At 35.7% G+C, this 23144-nt stretch overlaps 1 protein-coding gene across 13 annotated transcripts in view; it reads left to right on the forward strand.

Moving 5' to 3' along the window:
- DMD (dystrophin) overlaps positions 1–23144 on the forward strand; it is a 1176091-nt gene that overhangs the window by 1004680 nt on the left and 148267 nt on the right. For all 13 annotated transcript variants that reach the window (XM_065677219.1, XM_065677222.1, XM_065677220.1 and 10 more), the window contains one exon: positions 2384–2530. In XM_065677219.1, the coding sequence (XP_065533291.1) occupies positions 2384–2530 (147 nt within the window). The remainder of the gene's footprint in view (positions 1–2383; positions 2531–23144) is intronic.

Here is a 23144-nt window from a genome sequence, read left to right on the forward strand (position 1 = left end):
GTAGAAGATACAGAAATTATTGCTGTTTATTAAACTTGTTTGAACACTAAAAAATAAAAACTCACACCAAATTTCACTTACTGTAAACCGAAAAACCTAGCTCTACACTAATTATGAAGGGTCTTCTACTTCACCTTAATTTAAGTATGATTGTGAGATTTACCTCATTCTTTATGTCAGTCTTCAAGTGAGACCACTACTTTCAAGTCAACATTGCAGATGCAAATAATTGGTTTGAAATCAAAGAGATATTTAAATACATGTTTACAAACAAGAGGTTTATAAGCTTAGAGCTGTGTGCTTTGCCTCAGCAATGACAATTTCAATCAAAGCTTCATCCTATTGACATACAAATAAATAGAAAATTAACATGGCTTAATGAAGAAACTGCATTAAAGTAAGTGCATTGTAGTGTGGGAACTGTTATTTGCATCCATTAATCTGCAATGTTTTTTATTTTTTATATATACATATATGATTTTTTATTTTCATTTACATTTTTTTATTATATATTATAGTTTTATAGATAAATATATGCACATGTATACTTATATACAAGATGTGGAGTGGTAACACTAGCTGAGAGGTGTTCTCTCATCTTGGAAACCATGCAACACTAGAGGAACCAAGGTGACCATTCAAATATAAGGTACAGAGTCATGGCTGAGGATCTTGGCCACTGAAACTAATAGATCACAGGAAAAAGACAGTAAAATAACTGTTGACAAGTGAACTATTCAGACAATGTATATATATATTTTCAGCCTTTGAGGCCTTTAACTTACTAGAAAAAAAAATCAATACATGTTTTTTCTTCTCTGAACTCAATTGCTAACAGAAAAGATCAGGGTAAACACATGTATAACTGTGCAATAAAACCAAGATTGTGAGCTCTTTTATTTGTATTGCTTGCTTGCTTGCTCTACTCTACACTGGAAATCAGTTGTGTTTCAGTGGTATAAAACTAGTGAAATGGAGAAGTGTTATGTCATGAACTTGATGTATGCCTCTTCTCTCACATTGTGTCACTTGCGTCATTTTCTGCTTTACAAAACGCACATCACTTCTGATGGTGTGTTTTATTGCTTTATTGTTAAGAGTCATTCACTGTGCATGAATCCCACTTAAATCAGTCTTAATTCCTTATGTTATGGGGTAATTTAATATAATTAGGAGGACTCAAGTCTTGTTTTGAAAGACATTTGAGGAATAAGTTTTGAATTATGTTTACCTGAAGAGCAATTCATAACATACTAACGTCTATGAATGTCTTAATCCTATTTACTCTTACACTGAGATCCTGGGTGAGATTTTTCTGACCTTTTTTGCATCACATGTTGATGAAATGATTATTTGATGATATAAAATGTGATGCAGACCACATGTGGTCTGTATTAAAAATACAGAGAGAAAGGAGTCAGAAAGAAAGACTAATAGAGCAAGTAAATTATCATGCCTTTGTGTGCAGACATCATATGTCAATAAAAAGTGCTCCTGGAAATGACAGAATTTGTCTCTTAGAAGTAGTTCATTGTTACATTTTGACATATTTTGTCGCATTAAAGATTCATAAATGTCTCCTAAGAAAGGATAGATATGGAACAGTGAAAGATCTGCACAGAGATTCCTCTTTTAGATAGAGTCATGGTGCCCTGAATTTATCTGAATTTACTCAGATGAATCATGGAAACATCATCATCAGGTTGTTGCTTTTAAAATCAAGAAACGTGTAACTAGCAATTTGTAAACTTCTAACTAGCAATTTGTGTTTCTACATACATTACTGAAATTTTTAGCTAGACTGCTCTTATGCATAGTTTTAAAGGTTATCTTGCAAAATGCATTATTTCTTTTTTTCTGAAATAAATCATGTAGGCCAGTTTGGAATTCATAGCAGAAAGTTGTTTGGGTTTTTTTTTTTTTACATTGATCATGGCCTTAGTTAGGTCTGTAAAAGTTTTATCATTGCTTCTCTCTCCATTTGCTCTATTTGCGAACAGTCTTCCTTAGTTTTCCTGTGTTAAACAGTGCTTATTGTGCCTGTCCATCCCGAAGAACACATGCTTCACACACATAAAGGATGAGGCAAGAGAAAAGCATGCTCTGCAGTGCACATCCCAGTAGGTGTGCTGGTTAGAGATTTGGCTTAACTGGCCAAAAATTGCTATGAAGGTTCCAAGTTTATATCACCTTCTGAAATGCTGGGCCTTACACGTCAGACCTAAAGTCCATATGAAATTTTATCAAAAGATCATTAACTGCATCGTGACCACTACTTCCTTTCAGCTTGACATGGAGTACCTTTACATTACAAATCAGCTGGTAGCAGAGACAGTAGGTTTTGAAGTCAGTTCTTATCTTTATTTATATTTAATTCACACAGGTTTATCGAGCAGAAATTGTACCGCTCAAAGAAAAAGTGCATCATGTCAACGAACTCGCTCACCGGTTCACTCCCTCTGATATTCAACTCTCTCAGTACAACCTCAGCTGTGTGGAAGACCTGAACACAAGGTGGAAGGTGCTACAGGTACATATCCTATGATTTTTTTCTTTATGCTGCATTTAAGTATTTTATTTTTTTTTATTTTTTCTGTGTGCTTGTTTTTTCCCTGTGGAACAGCACCACAAGAATACTAAGGAAAGAAAGAGGAAGCAACCTTTCAATAATTGTGTCCCTGTGAGAAAATAGGAGTCAAAGCTGATGGTGCATTTTCATATGCTTCCGAATAATTTATCAAGTAGAAATCGGGTAACCCAGATTTTCATACAGTCAAAATTCTCATACAATTAAAATACTTACTAGATTATTTACCTTTTAATGTTGTTTTAAATACTGAAACATTTACAAGTCCTTTGGATTTTATTTTTTTTTGTCTACATGTCTATCACTTAAATTCAGATTACTTTGTGTTACCTTGTGCTAAAGACTTCAAATGTGTATAGTTTTTTCCAAAATGCACTGTATCTTAGACTTCTAGGAACAGTGTACATGAGATAGCATACATAAGCATGCATGCACTGGTAACTGGTGATATATGTCCCACAGCAGGAGTGTAAAGTTATGATTAAATGAAGGTAAATGCAATTAAATGAACTTTATCAAGCGCTGGATTTTGCTCACTAATTTTTTGCTACATCACTGCTTCACATTTTGAAATTGTGTCATTGTATTTACCTTAATACATTGTGAAAACAGAGGAGTATGGAGGTTAATAAAACACTTTGCATTCATTGTAAAAAAAAGAACATTAGCAAGGAACAGTAATTAACCAGTTCCCTCCTGTCCTATATACAGATAAAAAACCCTGGTTCCGTCAACTCTAATAGCCAGTAAGAGGTTATTGCTTTTTTATTGCTTCTCCAAAAGAAATCTCCTGGTTCTGTGGCACCTCTGGTTTATCACCAGTTCATGAAGATATTAACAAGATTTTTTAATACATTTTTTTTTTCTAAATGAACAGTTTGCAATAAGAATCCCAGTTTTAAGTAAAAGATCATTAGTCCAAGACCTTTGGTCATTAGTATCGACTTTTTCCCAGATCCTCAGGATAGAGTTCATGTAATATTATTTAAACAGATCAGTAGAAATCTGGAACACAAAAAGAGTATTCCCAAAATGTTTCTCCCATGTATTGAAGAAACCATATCTGTTTAGTTTTTGGGGAGTTTTTTTGTAAATGATAGCTGATTAAGTTAACAAATTTGCTATATTTCATTGAGAAATACCTTACTTCACTAATCAAATAGTTAACTAAGTTCAAATTTTTTGATGAAATGTACTTCATTATTTCAGCAGGAAAAAAGGGAAAGCAGAATGATTATTCAGATTGAAAGCATCTAGGATATGAAAAAGTAAAAAAAAAAGAAATCTGAGAGAAAGCCTGAGATAAATGTTTTGTTCTTATCATTCATGAAAGCAGTAGACAGAAGGCCAATTTGCTAGTCTATTTAAAAAGATACAGAGGAAATCACATGTTCACACATATTTCAGCAATAATATGCTCTTTTTCCACAGAGCATGGGATATGTCATGAACAGTTCACTTTTCACTGTAAACTATTGCCTCAATTTATCAAATCCAGAGTATTTGGAAAGCAAAGTGTTTCATCTTCTCTGAAGATATCTACTTTGAGATAACAAGTCAGAGTGAGATGTTAGAGCTGATAGAACAGATAGAGAATTGGAATATTATTGTTTACCATCTTTTTTGCTATTTACCTAAATGTCATCTGGAAGATACAGAAAGCAAGGTGAAAACACACCAGCAGGTTTTTTTAAACATGTCCTGAGGGGAAAAAGACATAAATAACTTTGAAGGTTTATCATGTACAAAAGGCCAATAGGTGACCTCTGGGAAGATGAATGCATCAGTTACTATGTTACAATTTTTCTACTTAAAAGGGAGCAGAGTCTGAGACACATTCAGATGCAGAGCTTATTTTTGTTAGAGTAGAAGAAAATGTTTCAGTTCAAAGGGATGTACAACAATCATTATATCCAGCCGTTCTACATGTGAAGTCTGCAGGACGTTGACACTCACACCTGTGTGAGTGGCACTTTTTAGAGTATTATGTATTGTTCTGTGTTAGGGTCAGACTTACCTATGTATGACCAACACTCCAGTTAGGTGCGATGCTATTTATAGAAAACTGAAATTTCAGCCACACAATAAGAAAAGCAAAAATACAAACAATTTTTGTTACATGCAGAACTATTCTACTTCCTAAATAGGTTCTTATTGTTCGTTTCTGCCTTTTTTTAATTATTTGGCTTTGTTATACCAATGTCACATAAAATATCTCCTTAATACTTTAGTCCTGTCATCACTTTTTCACTTAATTTCAGCATTCTACGTATTTTCATGTGTCTTTATGCTACCCATATTGTCTCTGTGGCTTCTATTAATTCACTTTTTCAGAAAGTATTTCTCCCTCTTTTCTCGTTCTTTTCTGCCTTTCCACATCTTACTTCCCTTATTTCTATGTTTTGTTTTTTCCTTTTTTTTGTTGTTCTTCCTTTTTTTTTTCCCCAGCTGTAATGCTTCTTTTTTCCCCCTCCAAGGCTAAAGATCTCTCTTCCCCCCCTCACTGCCCCAGCCCCATCATATTCATAAAGAGGAAAATATTTCTTACCCATGTATCTCATTTCCTACAAAATATCACTGCAGGAAAACCATAAAACAGAGCCTTCTGTGCTATTGCTTCTGAGAAAGAAACCCATTTTGGGTTATGTGGGGAAAAGTCCGTCAGAACATAAGGTTTATCAGATCTGAAATAATAGTGAATTCTAGTGTTATGAGTGAGTTGCAGTGTATTGTGTAGAGGATGAAATGTCTTGTTTGTTGTTTTACAAACATCTGATTTTATAAGATCAGAGGAGGAAATGTATCATTTAAAGCCAAATCTTACAGAGAGATAACATTATATTCATTTGACAAATATAAGGCCAGAAGTATTCAGTCATTGGCAGTATTGCACAGTTTGTACAGTGAGATTAGAACTATTAGTGAGTAGTATCAAATATTGCTGCAGAATCTTCACAGAATTTAATTTATATTCTGCAATAATGTATGCTTGCCATTAATTTACCTTTTTTTGTGTTCAATTTTGGTGAATATACACAGGAGTATTAGTGGAAGAAAAATGTATGGAAAGCACTCAACCAATTACAGACTCACCCAGTCATGGTTTTGAAGTGCTGTGTGGAGGTGCATTTCATTAATGAAAGCTAATGCGCGCAGATCAGTCACTGAAAACTATATCATCATTTGGGGAGTTTAAGCAATGTGAAAATAATTAGCCTCATGCCTTTAAAGGAGTAGTTTTGAGGAAATTTGCTGGTTATTTTTCCATTTTTCTTAAACATGAAAGGAGATGAAATCTCTCTTGGGAACTGTTTGTTATGAATTTCACAAGGATCTCTCATGTTCAGATCCTGTGTGCTTCAAACAGTATATGTAATGAGATCATCCTAGGGGAAAACATGTCTGGCAAACTCTTGCTTACTCCTAGTTAACATTTCAGGAGCTATGGAGACCAGTTTGGCGGGAGTTACGTTCACTTCACTTTGGTTGGAGATCTAGTTGGTGTAACACTGGTCAAAAGGCAAAGCCTCTGACATGTGAAAGAATTTACAAGTATCCCATGGGGAATATAGCCTTCCGTTATTAAGAAAGATTTTGTTGGTTTAAATCAAATTCTATCTACTCTTATCTGGAATAGTACCTCTAATATGCTAAAAAATACAGTAAGAACTGTGTTTCATCTAAGAAAATGGGATTTTAGAGAAGTTGTTATGGTATTTGTATATCAATGCTTTCAGTTTAGCAAGTTGTAATGTAACTCACAAATATAATTTGTGAGTAGTACTCTGTCCATAACACTGAGCCTAGCCCATCTAGTTTGTAAAACTGACTAGGCTGGAGGGAATACAGAAGTATGAACTTGCAGCCCAGAAAGCCAACCATATGCTGGGCTGCATCAAAAGGAGTGTGGCCAACAGTCAAGGGAGGTGATTCTGCCCCTCTACTCTGCTCCCCTTATACCCCACCTGCATTACTGCATCCAGCTCTGCAGCCCCCAGGAAAAGAGGAATGTGGACCTGCTTAAGTGAGTCCAGAGGAGGAGCCACGGAGACAGTCAGAGGACTGGAGCACCTCTCCTCTGGAAACAGGCTGAGAGAGTTGGGCTTGTTCAGCCTGGAGAAGAGACTTTGGGTGTTTCAAGGAGACCTTAAAGCAGTCTTCCAGTATCTAAAGGAGGCCTACAAGAAATCTGGAGAGGGACTTTTTACAAGGGTGTGTAGAGATAGGATAAGGAGGAATGTCTTTTAACTGAAAGAGGGGAGATTTATATTAGATTTTAGGAAAATATTCTTTAGTATAAGGGTGGTGAGACCCTGGAATAGGTTGCCCAAAGAAGTTGTGGATGCTCTATCCCTTCAAGCATTCAAGGCCAGGTTGGGAGGGGGATTTGAGCAGCCTGGTCTAGTGGAAAGTGTCCCTGACCATGGCAGGCGGGTTGGAACTAGATGACCTTTAGGGTCCCTTCCAACCCAAATTATTCTACAGTTCCATTATTTCATTCATTTTAGTAGTCATTAATTTATTTTTATTTGTTTGCCTTTCCTCTTTTTTTAAACTATATTTTTGCTTACATCATCTGTTAAATAGCTGAAAAACCAGGAGACAACTTTTGTAACTATATGGACCCAAACCTAGCTTATCTTAATTACTAATTAAGGCATTGCTAAAATCACAGTTCTTTTCAACCTTGAAATTCAAAATTATTTTAGTAGTTGTAGATTTCATCTTCCCAGCAGAGGGGGATTTTGATGCTTTTTGGAAATGGAGTTTTCCCATTAGACTTTTTAGTTAAAATGTTGTTTTGTATAGTCCGTGAGAACTGGTACTTCTGCCAAAACCACAGTTGTCATGACTCTTTAATGGTCTCTTATTTGTTTAATGGGCTATGCCAGTTGGCTGCAGAAGTCATATACCCACATAATTTTCCTCATTTCTGTAAGTTTGAGTCTCAGTTTTGCTAAGTGTTTGTCTGCAGAAGTATGCATATAGATTCATTTTACAGTCATTCATTCCTAAGAGATCCTGTTCATTCATTTCTGTATGCTAGTGGAGGAAGGCCAGCTATCTGGATTGGGATTCAATTCCTCTAATAAAGTGTGTATAAAAAAATTGGAAGGATTCCTTCCAAAATTAGGAGAACATCTTCATTGTTCTTTATGGCATGTTTAGGGCAGTCAGTGAAACAAAGTGTGTATTTAAGTATAAACAGGCACGGTTATCGTCAACAACCAGCAGAAAAACTAATGAAAATATACTGAATCTATGACATTCTGTGTGATGAATTTCAGTTTGTTGAAACTGTAAATACTTTAGTAATTTTTTGTTACAGAAGATACATAAATTTTAGAGTTTTGTTACCATGTTTTTACTTCCTTTACTTTGGAGTTTTGTCCTCTATGGAGATTTGCTTTGAAGAACTACGCAAAACAGCAATTTATCCTACTTTATATTCTCATTTCAGTATGCAAATATAGATTTATTTTGATGTATCTTTCTGTTTATCACGCATGTATGTGGATATATAGGATTATAAAATCTAAAAATGTTTGTAAGTACCAAGAAAAGCACTTAGAATTTATCAAATGAAAGAAGATATGTTACACATGCAACTTCAATTTAATGCTCTGTTGTACAATCTTTGTATATACAATATATTCTGTAAGGTCTCTGATTTATCTGTTTGATGGATAAATGATATGAAGATAATAGGCATATTAGTTGATATATGTTAGTCTTGTTTCCTTGTAAAATAAGACTTCCGCAATTTACTTCCACCTGTCAGCAGTTATAGATTACACTTGGCAGCACACATCTATATGAGTCATGCCAGACTATATTTAGGATCCTGGGGAAAACAGAGATTATGATACTGTTGAAAAATTATTCACTGGAAACCAACATCCACTAGTTCTGTTGCTTTTTAGTCAAGCAGTTTTAGGTAAATCATTCTGTTTATAGCTCTTTAACTGATATACTAGCCAACATAGAAACTGTACTGAGGGTGGAATTATTCACTCTCTTAAGTTCATGATCCATGATAGCTGTGCATCTTAAAAACACCAATTGAAATTGTCTCTGTGAAAGTCCCTTTGAGAAAGAAAGTGGAAGTTACATTTGGAAAATTAAAGCTCCAAGTTCCCGTCGTACAAAAATGTGTAGACTATGGGTCTTAGGAGTTTTTACATTGGATGCTAAAATTGCACAGATAGCTTCACTTTTTTCAATTGATTCCAATTGAGGGAATTCCAAATTGAGAGAATATGGCCTGATTTTTTAGAACAGCATTTTTGCATGTATGACCTGGTTCAAATCAACTATATTTAGGCTGTTCATTATGAAAATTAGGGATGGAGAGGGTGTTGATGTAAGAACATGTAACGGTGAAAAGTTGGGAAGTACACAAAGTTAGCAGGAGTCATAATACTGAACACTGAACCTTGCAATTGTAAGTCATTCTCCAGTCCTGACTTCCACATCACAGGTCTCTTTCCTTGCCAAAATGTAATAAACTCAGAGCTTGTAATTTGTGGGTTAGATTTTAAAATGCAATAGAATAGGACAGGATTGCTTAGGATAGGGTAGGATACATTGTCACCTGTCTGCTGACACCAAATGATGATGAGTCTTTGCAATTTCTGGTTCTGCTCCATGCCCTGGAGGGGGTATACTTCGCTGACACTGGTCATCTGTCCATTCATGCCTGCTTGGTTTGAAGCGAGGTTAAAGCAGATGTACCAAGTTTCCTTTGAATGTGGAACACATTTGTCGCAGATAGTGTCCGCAGAATTTAAGAGCTGTCCTGTAAAGGCTCTCTCTAACATGACTTTCAGAGGCTTGTAACTCAATGAAACTTTAATGAATGTCATTGGAGGCAATATAAAACCACTTAGATTCCAAGTATCAGTGCCAAGTATTGTTAAGGGTTTTTAGAGGGAATGCAAAATTAGAAAAAAATATTACTCTTTCTCCCCATTTTTACTAATGCCTTCTTCTGAAATACTATGATTAATTTTTTTTTTTTAGAAGAAACTTCATTTAAGGTGATAAAAAACACAGGGTACAGAAATAATACTCAAATTTTCAGTGCAAAAGGTTAATGTTAGCCCATTTTTTTACTTTGTTGAGTCATTTTGCATCTTTCTGACTTACCAATTACTTATATTACTTATATTATGTTATTACTTATATTACTGCAGATATTTTTATGTCAGGCTGTCTACTTTCAGGTTACAGAAAGCTTTTACAATCTTGAGGCTAATGTTTGTGCTATATTTTATTTTCTAAATCTATCTGCTTCAGTAAGGCTGTAAGTAAGATATTTATGCCATTTTAGAAAGTTCTGTTAAGAATAGTGTTTAAAATGCTAAAAATGTCACTAGCATTAAGTTGTGGCACAGTTTTATAACCAGCCTTTGTAATTGATTGTCTTTTTCTGAGTACTTTCACAAGGTGCTATCTAAAATTGCCGTTGTAGTTTTTGTCAGAGCTTAGGTAAAGCTGAATATTGTGTCCATAAATGGAAAATTCTGGGCGGTGTAGAAGTCATATAATGGTATGTTAATTGTAGAGGAGGGCACTTTAAAATTGCTCAGCTTCTGATATGTGCAAACATTTTTTATAAAACACTTTCTCATTTGGATCCACCCGGCACAACACTGGCAAAAAAAAGTATTTTAAGACGTTCATTGCTTCCTGTGGCTCATCTAAGCTATCCTATTTTTGTGTTAGCTGTTCTTTTATAAAACACTGATATTGCAATAACCTTTAGAAATACACCTTTTAGTTGCAGAACAAACATAGAATCATAGAATCATAGAATAGTTAGGGTTGGAAAGGACCTCAAGATCATCTAGTTCCAACCCCCTGCCATGGGCAGGGACACCTCACACTAAACCATCCCACCCAAGGCTTCATCCAGCCTGGCCTTGAACACTGCCAGGGATGGAGCACTCACAACATCCCTGGGCAACCCATTCCAGTGCCTCACCACCCTAACAGGAAAGAATTTCCTCCTTACATCATATAAATTATCAGAGCTTGCAATTCCACTTTTTATTCATACCCTTTTTTTTTTTTTTTCTTTTGTACCTGGAGAATCATAGCGACATCCAAATCCTATGTTATAGATATGAATTATTCAGGATATCCCATTTTGTTTGGGAAGCCTCAAGTGTGTAGGTTTGTGCTGGTGTTTGTTGCGGTAGAGTTTATTTTCTTCACAGTTTCTAATATGACGCTGTGTTTAAGATTTCTGCTGGAAACAGCATTGATAACACAGGGATGTTTTAGCCATTGCTCAGCAGAAGCACTGCTCACACAGAGCCAAATACTTTTCTGCTTCTCACTCTGCTCCACCAGTGAGTGGGCTGGAGGGGTCACAAGAAGAAGCTGGGAGGGGACACATCTCGGACAGCTGACCTCAGCTGACCAGGGAATATCCCAGCCTATATGGGGGTCATGCTCAGCATGTAAAGCTGGGGAAAGAGGAAGGAAGAAGGGGGGAACATTTGAAGTGATGACATTTGTCTTCCCAAGTCACTGTTACACATGATGGAGCCCTGCTTTCCTGATAATGGCTGAACACCTGCCTGCTGAATGAATTCTTTGTTTTGCTTTGCTTGCATGCATGGCTTTTACTTTACCCATTAAACTGTCTTTATCTCAACCCATGAGTTTTCTCACTTTTACCCTTCTGATTCTCTTCCCCATCTCACTTGTGGGGAGTGAGTGAGCAGCTGTGTGGGGCTTAGTTGTTGGCTGGGGTTAAACAACAAGACTAAAGACTAGATTAGACTTTCTCTTCTATTTTCTTTGTTGTTCAAAGTTGTTTCTCTGCTGTTGTTCAGTTTGTTTTAAAACAAAATTAATAGCATGACTAAATAGCATTAAACAATCTAGAAAAATAAGGCTAAGTCTACAGGTAGATAGTATATTCATTGTGTTGGATGTTTTCACTTTCGTCCCTCTGATTTCTTATATTAATCTCAAGTTTTTTGTGTCCTTCCCCCCCCCCCCCCCCCGTACTCTCATTTATGACTCTTTTTCATCTCTAAAAAAAAAAAAAAATTAGTTCTGTTCCACTTACCTGACGCATAGCTGGTAATACAGTGCTGTTTCAGCAATGCAGTGTTTTGAGAAGGGGTATTGAGAAGAAATAGAAGAATGTGTGTCTTCCATAAAATAACTTTGTGTTTCTTGTATATTCCAGCATTCAAGCTCCTTATCTTGAAACATCACATTTCAAATCCTGAATTGACTTTCTCTGTACTTTCACTAGCCAAAGAGTGAAGGTAACTGAACTTGATTTGCGCATCAGCTGTCATAGCTAGCTGCAATATATCCCTGAATCTGGCCAAGTTTAAAGAGAAAGGGTTTACATTTTTCTCGTAAAGCCTTTATAACTTTATTCAGTTGTGAATGACATGTGAAATATTGTCAGACCAGTACGGTGTGTTGCAGAAATCTTGCAGGCTTCCTCTTTTAAAAAGTCAAGATCTAATCCTTTTTCTTTATCAGCGAACAGGAGGTCAGCTCCCAAGTAACTAAAGTTTCTGAAAGACAGAGGCAAATCCAACTTTATGATCACCAATTTTCTCTGTCAGCACTGTGCCCCCACGTTGTTAGAGTGTGCTCAATAATTCCACAGCTAAGGGGATAAGGCTGTAACGTTCAGCAGTGCTGGGTCGTGCAGATTACCTTTGCCAATGACACTCTACATAATTTTTCTAATGATTTTAACCCCCCTTGTGCATAAATTTACATGTTTTTAGATAAGTATCCATTTATGGATCAGAAAGGGATGTTATGAAACTTCATTAAATTAAAATGAATTTGTGTTGATTTGGTGTAAATCATAGTAGCATTTTAATCTTAGTGTAGTTCTGATAGTTACATAGTCTAAGGGACCATCCCACTCCCTACAAAAGGGGGCCATTGAAACAAACTTTATTTAATGTAAATTTCTGTTTCTAAGTTTTTATTGTCGCCAAGGCTGAGGCTCATGGAACGCAACTAATGGAGTATTCGTGATGTGAGCTGCACTACAGTATGTGGAAAGGGCTTTGGACACAAACTGTGATTGTATATTTTTCAGCATGTTTATTGAAAGCATGATTATATTTGAGGAAAACATGTATGTTGTAAAATATGCTTCTGTTAGTCAGTGAACCTATTATGGAAAAACAAATCACAGACTCTTTAGCGTAACTTTTACATGCTATTATATGGTATTCAGTGGTTACACTGCTCTGTCAAATAGTAGTTACAAGGCAGGCTTTAGACTGATATGTTAGAACTTAAGCCATCGTGGGCCATTGGCTTTGTCTCCTCTGTCATCCTTCACAGCTGTACCAAATGTTATCCCTGTTGAGCTTGCCTAGCTCAGATATCCTTATGTGACCCAGGAGCAACATTTGTGCCTTTTTGTGCCAGAAGAAAAACCCTTCTTTTACAGTTTATCAAAGAACATCCTAGGAAAGATGTAAAAGCTGAAAGAATAAAAAGCCTGATTTGCTGTTTATAGAGAGCTAATCAATTCTTAAACCTTTAGAAAGGAAATATCATTTGCTCCTGATCCTTCTAGCTGTTTGGAGGAGTAGTCCCAAAAACATGTATTCACTGTTGTACACAAAGCATATTTCATGAGCTCCTGGGCTGTATTACTTACATGATCAGTATATTCACACAGCAGCACTACTGCTTAGAGATACTGTATTTCACTGTCTCTCTCATACTGAGACAGGCTCTAGCTTGCCAGAGATTATTTTTTTTGTTTTCTGAATGAGCGTATAACTAACAGATGTTTGGTTTTGGCTCCATGTCTACATTCTTTGAAAGCTGGAGAATTAAATTGCTGACATTCAGACAACACTAATTCACATATCCAGGGAGCCTAATTTGCCATCCCTGAGATCCTGATTCCTGGTGTTCATGGGTTTAAAAACCATTTCAGTGGCACAATATAAGAATAGGCTGGGGAGTTTCAATAGTATGCTACTGCTAAACATAATCACATTTTATAAACATCTGCGTCATTACTGGTGTGATTCATCTCTAAGCTGTATACAGCTGTGTTTCCAGTTTCAATTAACAGTCCCTTAATTGCATATCCATCTCATGCTACTAATTTAGTTAATTTATTCATAATTAAGAGTATTCTATTTTCTACGAAGGTTTGTTGAGCTTAGTACATAATAAAAAATTAAAAACCCCTAAGGCTGAGGAATTTTGTTTCTTACAATAGTCACATCAGAACAAAAATGTTATTCACACACCTAGAGAGGAAGACAAGATAGGCCATTTTTTTTTCTTTTCTTACTGTGGAATGAGAAACCTTTGAAAGGGTTTTGCTTTGTGTTTGAAAGCAAATGACAGTATGAATGTGCTCTTTTGTTCTCTTTTTTGCCCTTCTCCTTTTTGCTCAAAATGTAATTCTGTAGTTTAGACTCATATAGCAGGTTTTAATATGTAAAAAGAAACGGCAACACTAAAAAAGGGTGTTATAAGAACAGAGGTATGTAAGAGAAATGAATCGTCCTGCCTTGTGCATTTTTGTCCTCTAACATTTATATTTTAAAGTACAATGTATTTAAAAGGACCTGTTTGATTAGGAACTGTGAGATAGCTTTAAATTAAGCCTAAGACACACTCATGTGGAAGATAAGGTCCATCATTAATATTATTTATCAAATGGAGTTTTTTCTTTTTAGCAAATATCTTTTGCATATCAGTGCAAGAATATTATCTGCAAAATGGTTTAGAAATCCTAGGGGGAAAAAAAAAAAAAAACAACAAACCAAACCAAAAACCTTCTTGAAGCCATCTAGAATCTAATGATATTCTTCACTTACCATTTCAGCAGGATTGGTTATAACTCTCCAGTACTTTGTAAATACATGTAATGCCCTACTGGGATATTCATTCTATGAAATGTCTACAATATTAAGGAGTTGTATGTATAAATGGTCCTCTTAAAAAAAAATAAAAAGAAAAAGAAAAGGGGGGGGAAATAATTTCTAATAAATCATCTTTACCATGAAGAGTATTTAGATATTTATTTGTTAGTGAGCAGGTGAACAGAGCATTAAAAGATCAGAATACTTTCTGGAAAAGAAAAGGCTTAGAAATTCAGGACAGTTGTCCCTCTTTAAAAACAAAAATATTTCTTAATTGTTTGAGATAAGTATTATTTCCTGAGTAGGCTATCATACTGCTATTATTTGAAGTAAACAGAGGGCTCTCGAAGTTGTATAGAGAACATAGAAATAGTTCGATCAATATGTCTCAAGCAGAGCTGCAGGTTTTTAATGACAGCTGCTGAATCCCTTCTAGCTGCAAATCACGGTTGTCTGCTGCTTTTTCCTTTAATCTTCCCCTTCCTCCAATCTCCTTGATGCTTCTTTCTTTTCCCCTCTCATTGCTCTTTTTCTTCTTGAAGCTTCCTTTCTTCCTCTTTGTATAAGCTTCTCCTTGTCTGCCATACCATCTACAATCATACCACTACTTGTTAAAAAAAAGACTAGGAAAAAAATCACTAAACAAACAAACAGAGAACACAGCTAGAAAAAAAATATAATCTAACATAAGAAAAGAAAAGGATGGAGAGAGGAAAAAGGCAATGTAAGGTGCAGGTGAGGTAGGCTATTAGTCATGGCAGTTTTACGAATCACAACCTTTTGCCAAGAAATCTCTTAAGACCACAGTTAGTGAAAGATACAGATATGCTCTAAGCAGACTTCTAAAGCTCTTTAAAGCAGTCTCATAATTTTTTCTTGTCACATATTAATGCTGGAATGTAATCTTCTGGAGATAATAAAAGTTTGAACCATTTCAACCCTTTAGCTACATACTCTGTGTATTTAGCAAATAGGATGACAGTTCAGCCTTGCTGTATGAATTCCAGTCTGCCACGCCTTTTTTGATTAAAATGGATATCTGGGTTAGAGGAGATTATAACAATTTGCCAGGGTCTTGTTGCACTGCAAGCTAAAGGTAAGAGAAGGGTGATTCAAGTGTCTGCAGAATGATAGATCAGCACATGTTGATCAGTCTTCATGCTTCTATGTATTTTTACTGCGTTTGTTATTTGCATACATTCTCCAGATTTTACTAAGTAAAATTTACCCTAAAAGATTTACCCTAAATAATGCAATGATAGACCTCCCAGCTGTCTGGACATGTCTTTCTTTGGATCAGCCAATACCTAAAATGTTCATGTGAATGTCTACTTGTCATGTAAAACAAGTGTGGTGATTTTGAGATACTCTCATGTGGGGAATAGATCTGTATTTAACTGACCACTAAAACAGCTGAGCCTGGGCCTGACCAAGAAAGAAATCAGTCAGTAAAAGATCAGGAAAAAGAGAGGGATCATTTAGACCACCAAAAGATCAGAGGTAGTCCAGTTAAGAAAAAGCAATTTGCCCCTCTGATAGGATGTCCATATCTGCTTTTGAATATAAGTGCAAGTGCTGCATGCCTTACCTATATTTGGTCCTGTTTGTTTCCGTGGAAGGTACATACAAAGTCAGCAGGATTTATCTCCCTGTTTCCTGGTCATGTCAATCCATTCTCCTTCACTTGTAGAAAATCAAGTAGCGGTTCTTGGCCTGTTACACTAAACGAATAAGTCTGTGCATATTTGAAAACCTAGATTTTTTTCTGAGGTTTCTGTGTGTGCTGCCTTCCCACTATGAGGATTGTATAAATCCCATTAAAGCAGCAGTGTCTCAAACTACTTCAGCAAGTTTTGGTTGTGGTTTCGATTCTTTTTTTCCCTAGTATTTGATGCATAGGTGAACTTCTAGAATTTTAATTATGTCTGTATCAGATGAGCTGCAGAAATGTAAAAGGGTTTTGGGTGAGATTTTAATTTTAGATAGCATCTTAATTAACTGCATTTGTAAAAACTAGTTCAACTATAATTAAATGTCTCTACATTAATTTAGTTATTTAATTGAAAATTTATTGGGATAGTCACTATAATTTATTATTCTTCCTGTTTGAGGTTCTTAAATAAGAGAATATAACAATTTTTTTAAAGATGTATTTAGGCATCTGCTAGATTTCTAACAACTTTTCTTTTCAAATAGCAGGAAGGGGTTTTTTTCCTTCTAAATACTTATTCTGGTTTATGGATTTTATACCAGGATTGGACATCTGAAATCTCAACCTATGAATGATGGTGGAAGAAGTATTCTTCTATTCTCGTATGTGTTGGTGCTGGTTTGTTTATATTCCATGTCAGTTTTTGTCCTTTTTTCAATGTCATACTGTTGCTAGCTTGTACTACTACAAAACTACCCCTGGCAAGACTTTTCAGGGCACAGGTGTGTTTGGGTTAGTTGTAAAGCACATGGAAAGCTACTTGAGTTCTGCGTCTGCAAGCTTCTGTGTTGTCAGAGGTGTAAGAAGTAGGAGAGCAGGTCCTGTGAGGAGAGAAGGGACCCAAGAGAATTTAATACTTTTGGAGTCTTTCATAGGATCACACACATTTCCAGCACAGCATCTAGCTTCTCCCTGGTTCCCCACTCTGCTCTGAGAAACATGGAGAGGCGAAGAGAGGCTGGAGCACTACACATCATTACAGCACAGCTATTTAATTGAAACTCTGCATTGGGTGTCCATCTCTTTTCATGACCCAACAATTCCAATTAGCTTCCCTTACTGAACCTATACCTATGATCACAATCTCCAAGTGACAGCACGCAGAATTTCCGGTCGCATATGCTTTCTTCTAATTCAAATTATTTCTACTGCCGTACATTTCCCTTACAATTGAAAAGTGAATTACATTGATGCATTGCCAAAGAGACCGTTCATAATAATTTTCTTTTCCTTCCCAACACCTATTGCATGCATCAGTTGCATAAATGGTAACTTGAAGCATTTGTAGCACAGCTGGATATTTTCATTGATTCTTTTAATCTGAGTATCATTCATTAGACTTCCTTCATCTTTTTGTCTGCAGTGCGCTTTACAGAATGCTAGGATCTGTACAACAAAATAGAAGAAAATGTACAAGGACTTCAAGTCCTTCCAGTATCATAACTCTCAGATTATAAATTTGAGACAAAGCAAACAACACCATTTGCCTGCATCCTCGAGATACCTGTTTATCTTAATCTATTCCATACTGACAAATAAACAATGAGAAGCTGCACTTGATTGCTCCAGTCCTCCTTCTTGGGATTTGCATTAGTACTGCCATTTCACATGGTCTTTAAAGTAAACACAAAATACAGACTGGCATTTAGAAAGACTCAGGTTTGCTTTTCATTACATACATGAATATTATGGTCTCTGTCCCACAACTTCATCCTTTCCATCAGGATAACTACACATACATGCAGAACTTTTAATACTCTCCTGTTCATTGTTTTAGGAAAAAGCAAATTTGCCATCAAAACCAACACTACTTCAAGAATTTCGTAATTAAATCTTTTGTAAAAACTGAAAGTGTCATTAGGACAGAACAACTAAGCTGCTATTTTATTTTTTTTTTTTTTACTTTATATAATTTTCTAAGTGTGAAGACTTTTGAAATTATCTAAGTGAAATACAAAAGGGCCTTTAAAAATAATGTTAATTTCTGTTTCATTTTTTTCTCTACATGTTAATTTTATGTTCCAGGTAATGTAACCACATTTTGAGCTTGCTCAGCTTTACCACTATAAATGAAAAGTGGTGTGCATAATATAGACTATTTACATTGTCAAAGAAAATAATATGCATGAAATAAAGCACTTGCTGTCTAGATGTAAAAAAAAAAAAAAAAAAAAGAGCTTTCTTGGAAGTGTTGGAGTGAATTTAACTATCTGTCAAACTTTCAATACTATCTTCTTTTCCAAACAGCAAAAAACTAATTTAGCAGACTTCCACACAAACACTTACTTCTAAGCTGGTCAACATCTCAGATCTTATTTGGGGAGCATTACCTGATTTCCTTCTCCTAGCCAGATGATGGGAATTATTGACTAAATAATGGATTTTGGATAAATGGTGGACAGTCTTTCTGTACTTTTATTTTCTGTAGTTGAAATTCTTTATTTGTCATACAGCAGGTTTTTTGAATGGAAGATTGATTGCAATGTATTAAAGTGGTCAGGAAAGTAACCGTAAGAGAGTAATTTTCCATGAAGGCATATGTAATACGTAAAACAGAAAGTTGGGTAGGATATTAGGTTTATGAATTCATGAGACAGTTTTCTCAGATGTAGGAAGTGCTTCTAAATGAACCAAAATAACTTGTTCAGAAGAAAGTCTGAAGTAATGAACAACATCATTATGATCAGCGTACTCGGCTAACTTACGAGACAAGTGGTGCTGCTGTTGTTGCTGTAGTTTCAGTGTCCCTGATAGTTGATGTAATGTCTGCAGACTGTTAGAGCTATAAACTCACAAATCCAGAAGCTGGCGTCAATTGTGCTCTTTCTAACAAAATATGCACTTATTTTTAAAGGCTGTTTGCTAACAAGGAGTTCACATTCAAATCTTTTGTATTACTTGATTGGCATAGAGCACATCTAGATAGTAATAATAATAGTGTCTTCTACAGTAATATTCCAAAGGAGTGCATTTCTTCTGTACCATAATATCAAGAATGTTTATCCCACATCACAAAGGAAGATGCCAAGGCATTTCTGGCACTTAGCATTTTTTAAGCTTCAATGTTTAACATACTGTTGAACCCCAGAAAGGTCAGGAAAGAGGCATCAAATCTGCAGCTTATTCAATAGCTTTGAAGCACTGCTGAATTCAAAGAGCTTTTCCTTTCTACCAAATATGAAGCAAGTGCTCAGTTACAAATTATTGTGATATGTATTTTGTGTTGTCTTTTAAATAATAAGTAATATTCAAGTCTGATTACTCAGTAATGCTTTGGGTTTACAAAATTATACAGTCTCATTTGGATTTACAAAAGGTGGTCTGATCAGCAAGATTTTTATTTCTCTGTTCTTTACTGCTGTTCCATTTGATCTTGTTAGTCCTCACTGCTTAATAGCAGGCATTTAACTAAGTATTTAGTCCTTCATTCTTTGCTTCTAAGATCATAGTTTGGCCAACAGACAGACCTAATATAATCTTATGATGAGAACTGTCTTGGTATCCTAAGAAAATAAGTTTGTAGTGTACGAAATCCAATTTATAGAACATGACTTCCACTGTTCTAATATTATGTAGTTAATATATCCTGGTATGCAAGGAAACCTGTAAAGGGATCTTTCAATCTGCATTTACAATCACTAGAATTCTTAAAGATTAAGGCCAGAACATTTTGCATATAGATACTATAGCTAACATCATCTATTAGGGAAGAAATGCTACTGCCAGCACAAGAGATAGTGAATGCTTTCCCAATTAATAAGCAAAGCCCACTTCTGTTGTTAAACAACTACAAGTGCTCATAACAGTGACAGAAACCTGGCAGGCAAAATGGTTTTGCTGAGGTAGGAGTCAAGATTAGTAATGCATTTTCTCTAGTGAACAGTGTTTGAACAAGTCCAAGGTTTTGTTTTGAAAATTTTAAAACTAGAAAAAACTGTCTATATTAAAATTACATCTTTTGACAGCCTAATTAACTTTAAAGGCTCTCCTCACTTTTCCAGTGTTATTGATTCTGTCTTGAACCATTAAGCAGACGCAAATGAGTAATTATAACTCTCTGGATATACCTCACTTTGCAGCTTTAGAGGGATGTAGTCATGACTATGTACTGTGTAAATGCATAGTCAATGATGCTAAACCTCTACTGGATGAAAAACAGGAGACAGTGTTGGTCTGGGGTGAATTAGTTCTCTGGAAGTGAATTTGCTTGTGCTTCCTTAATTCAGTGTGTTAAACTTTGTGCAGCTGGATATGAAAAAAACACTCACGCACACACACCCCCAACTGTTTTAAAGATGTGCTATTTCACCAGTTTTCACAGGTTTTATATTTCACCAGGCCTTCAGGGGTCTTCTGGCAGTTCAGACTTTTGCTAGTTAGAAAATGGCTTCACAAGAATGATTTTGTGTTTCTGGCAGTCTTATTGAAGCAACCACAACTGAATTTTAATTTTTCTGTTGCTCACCAATGTTCTGTACCTTTTAGATATACTGTACTTAAGCAGACCATGTTTTTTATAAAGTCTTCTAACCATAGGCAGAATAATTCAATTTTTGGGATGATTTGGGTAGGAAAGAAGTTATTGTATACATGTACTCCTATGCATATTTTTATGAACACATATCAAAACATCTTCTAACAACATGGGAAACAAAAATATGTTTGAGAGCTGACAAACAGGTATATATTTTGTTCTTGCAGTATTAGGCTATCACAACAGGCGAACAGATGGATGGCTGGGAAAAAACCTGCCATATTATTTTAAATCCAACAACTGCTTGTGTGCAGACTTTGAAGGTTTTACCAATTGTGTGGAAGTGTTTCAGGTTGCCACAAAAGACAAAAAAATATGAAAAAAATCACAGATTGTCATGACTTATTTCTAAGCAGCACAGGAAACAGTAGTATAAGTTTGGTTAGTAGGTATTGCAGTCAAAATATTGATTCATGTGGATTTCATGAAACAGAAACACCTGAGCCACAGTTGGAGTTCTTATATTTGCACTGGTCAGAAATGAAACATCCTATTATCCAAAGAAAAATCAATTGGAGTGGGCAGAAAAGTAAATTTTTTAAGAAGCCTAACCTGTAATTTGCTGTCATGACAGGGATTCTGGAAATTTTTTTTTTCAGCTTTACTTTTGGCCACACTTTAAAGAACATAAAGGAGAACATGGCTTGCTGTGAGGCAGTGCATTTTTTAAATCTGGAGGTTATAGAATCATAGAATCATAAAATGGTTTGGGTTGGGAGGGACTTTTAAAGGTCTTTTACTTCAAGCTCCCTCCAGTGAGCAGGGACATCTTCAACTAGATCAGGTTACTCAGAGACCGTCACCCTGACCTTGAATGTTTGCAGGGATGGGGGGATGACTACTAGTGAGAAAAGAAAGGAAACACAGGAGAGAGGACAAGAAAAAAAAAAATAGAAGAACGCTTATAACTCTGAAGAATAACTTCAAACAGTGATATATGTTCAAATGACGGGAGCCCAAGCAGAATCTAACAGGGCATTGGCAATGGTGAGGAGGGAGAGCAGAATGGGGAGATCAGATGAGGGAGCTTCTTGTTGGCATTGGAAGTGGAAGTCACAGCCAAAATGACATGTCTCTTTCTTAAGAATTCTGTGCATTGCTTTGGAAATTTACATTTCAAAAGAATCTGAAACATTATAAAATTAGCACACTTTGCTCACACAAGCCTATAAAGTTGTATTTTTCCTTTACCAAATTCTATACCCTTCAGATACATGATCCTGTCAGTTGTTCTCTCATATGATGAATATAAACAGTACAAGATTTTTATTCACGGTTTCACAGCTGTTCCATTTTTCCCTTTTTTCTCCCTGATTGGCATGATTGTTTTCCCTTGTACAAGCCAAAATCTAAATAATAAGAAAATGCAATATGGGCAGCTGAACTAGAAACACGCAGATAGAGTGGATGTCCTTAGGGAAATGCCATGGAATGGTCTACAAGGACATATATTTTAAAACTAAATGCAGCCCCAGTTCTACTGTGGATGTTTTTTCCAAAATGCAGGCTTGGAAATTTTGACCATGTGGGTTTCCTACCAAATTTTTCAGTCTAACTGCACCCTGTTCAGTTCAGCAACTCTTCTATTAGTTTCTCAAACTGGAGTTTTGAAAGTTCACTTTGGGATTTGTAGCTACAGTAGAGCCTCATGTCTGACACTGTTGGCAACTTTAAAGCATAAAAATTACCCAGTCAAAAGCAATTACAGATCATCAGAATGGAATCTGGTTTCTGCAGCCAGAAAGCAGTTACAGACACACAACTGTAGGCCAGCATTGCTATTCCAGCAGTATGTAATCAAAGCACTTGTTTGTTCAGAGGCATCATACTGTATGGTGGAGTTATTGACTGAATAGACTGTCTAAATAACGGCTTCTGTCTTAGGCTTGGTTGACTAAGAGTTTAGGTTTTTCCTGAAACTGGGGGGGGAATGCTATGGAGGTTGTGAAAACACCTATCAGGGTAGAAAAGACCTAATAGGATCTGCAGAAAACAGAGAGAGTGGATTCTCTTGAGAGAAAGATAAGGGAAAAGGAAAATCCTTCCTACAGTGAGGTTTTACATTTTTTTTTTACAGTTACATTGAAAAAGGCCTAAAAACCCTACTGTATGTAACTAAATTATATTAAAAGACAAACAGAGCAAGTAAAACAATACATGGAGCAACAAAAATCTGTCATATAGGCATATGTTTATTATAACAGAAACAAAATTTCATCTATGTAGTACTAAAAATAAGGACTGTCATTACTGATACAGAATGGACAGACAAAAGCTAACACACTAGGACAGGAAGGTTTCAGAGTTGAATGGCATCCACAATATTATTCCTTGGGATTTTCATTAAGCTAAAAAAATTAAGTATGAACACAAAAAAAAACCCAGTTAAATATTTATATTTTCCATTTGTAAACTTCT

This window comes from Lathamus discolor, chromosome 4, assembly GCF_037157495.1.
Source record: "Lathamus discolor isolate bLatDis1 chromosome 4, bLatDis1.hap1, whole genome shotgun sequence".
In the NCBI taxonomy this organism is placed as follows: domain Eukaryota; kingdom Metazoa; phylum Chordata; class Aves; order Psittaciformes; family Psittacidae; genus Lathamus; species Lathamus discolor.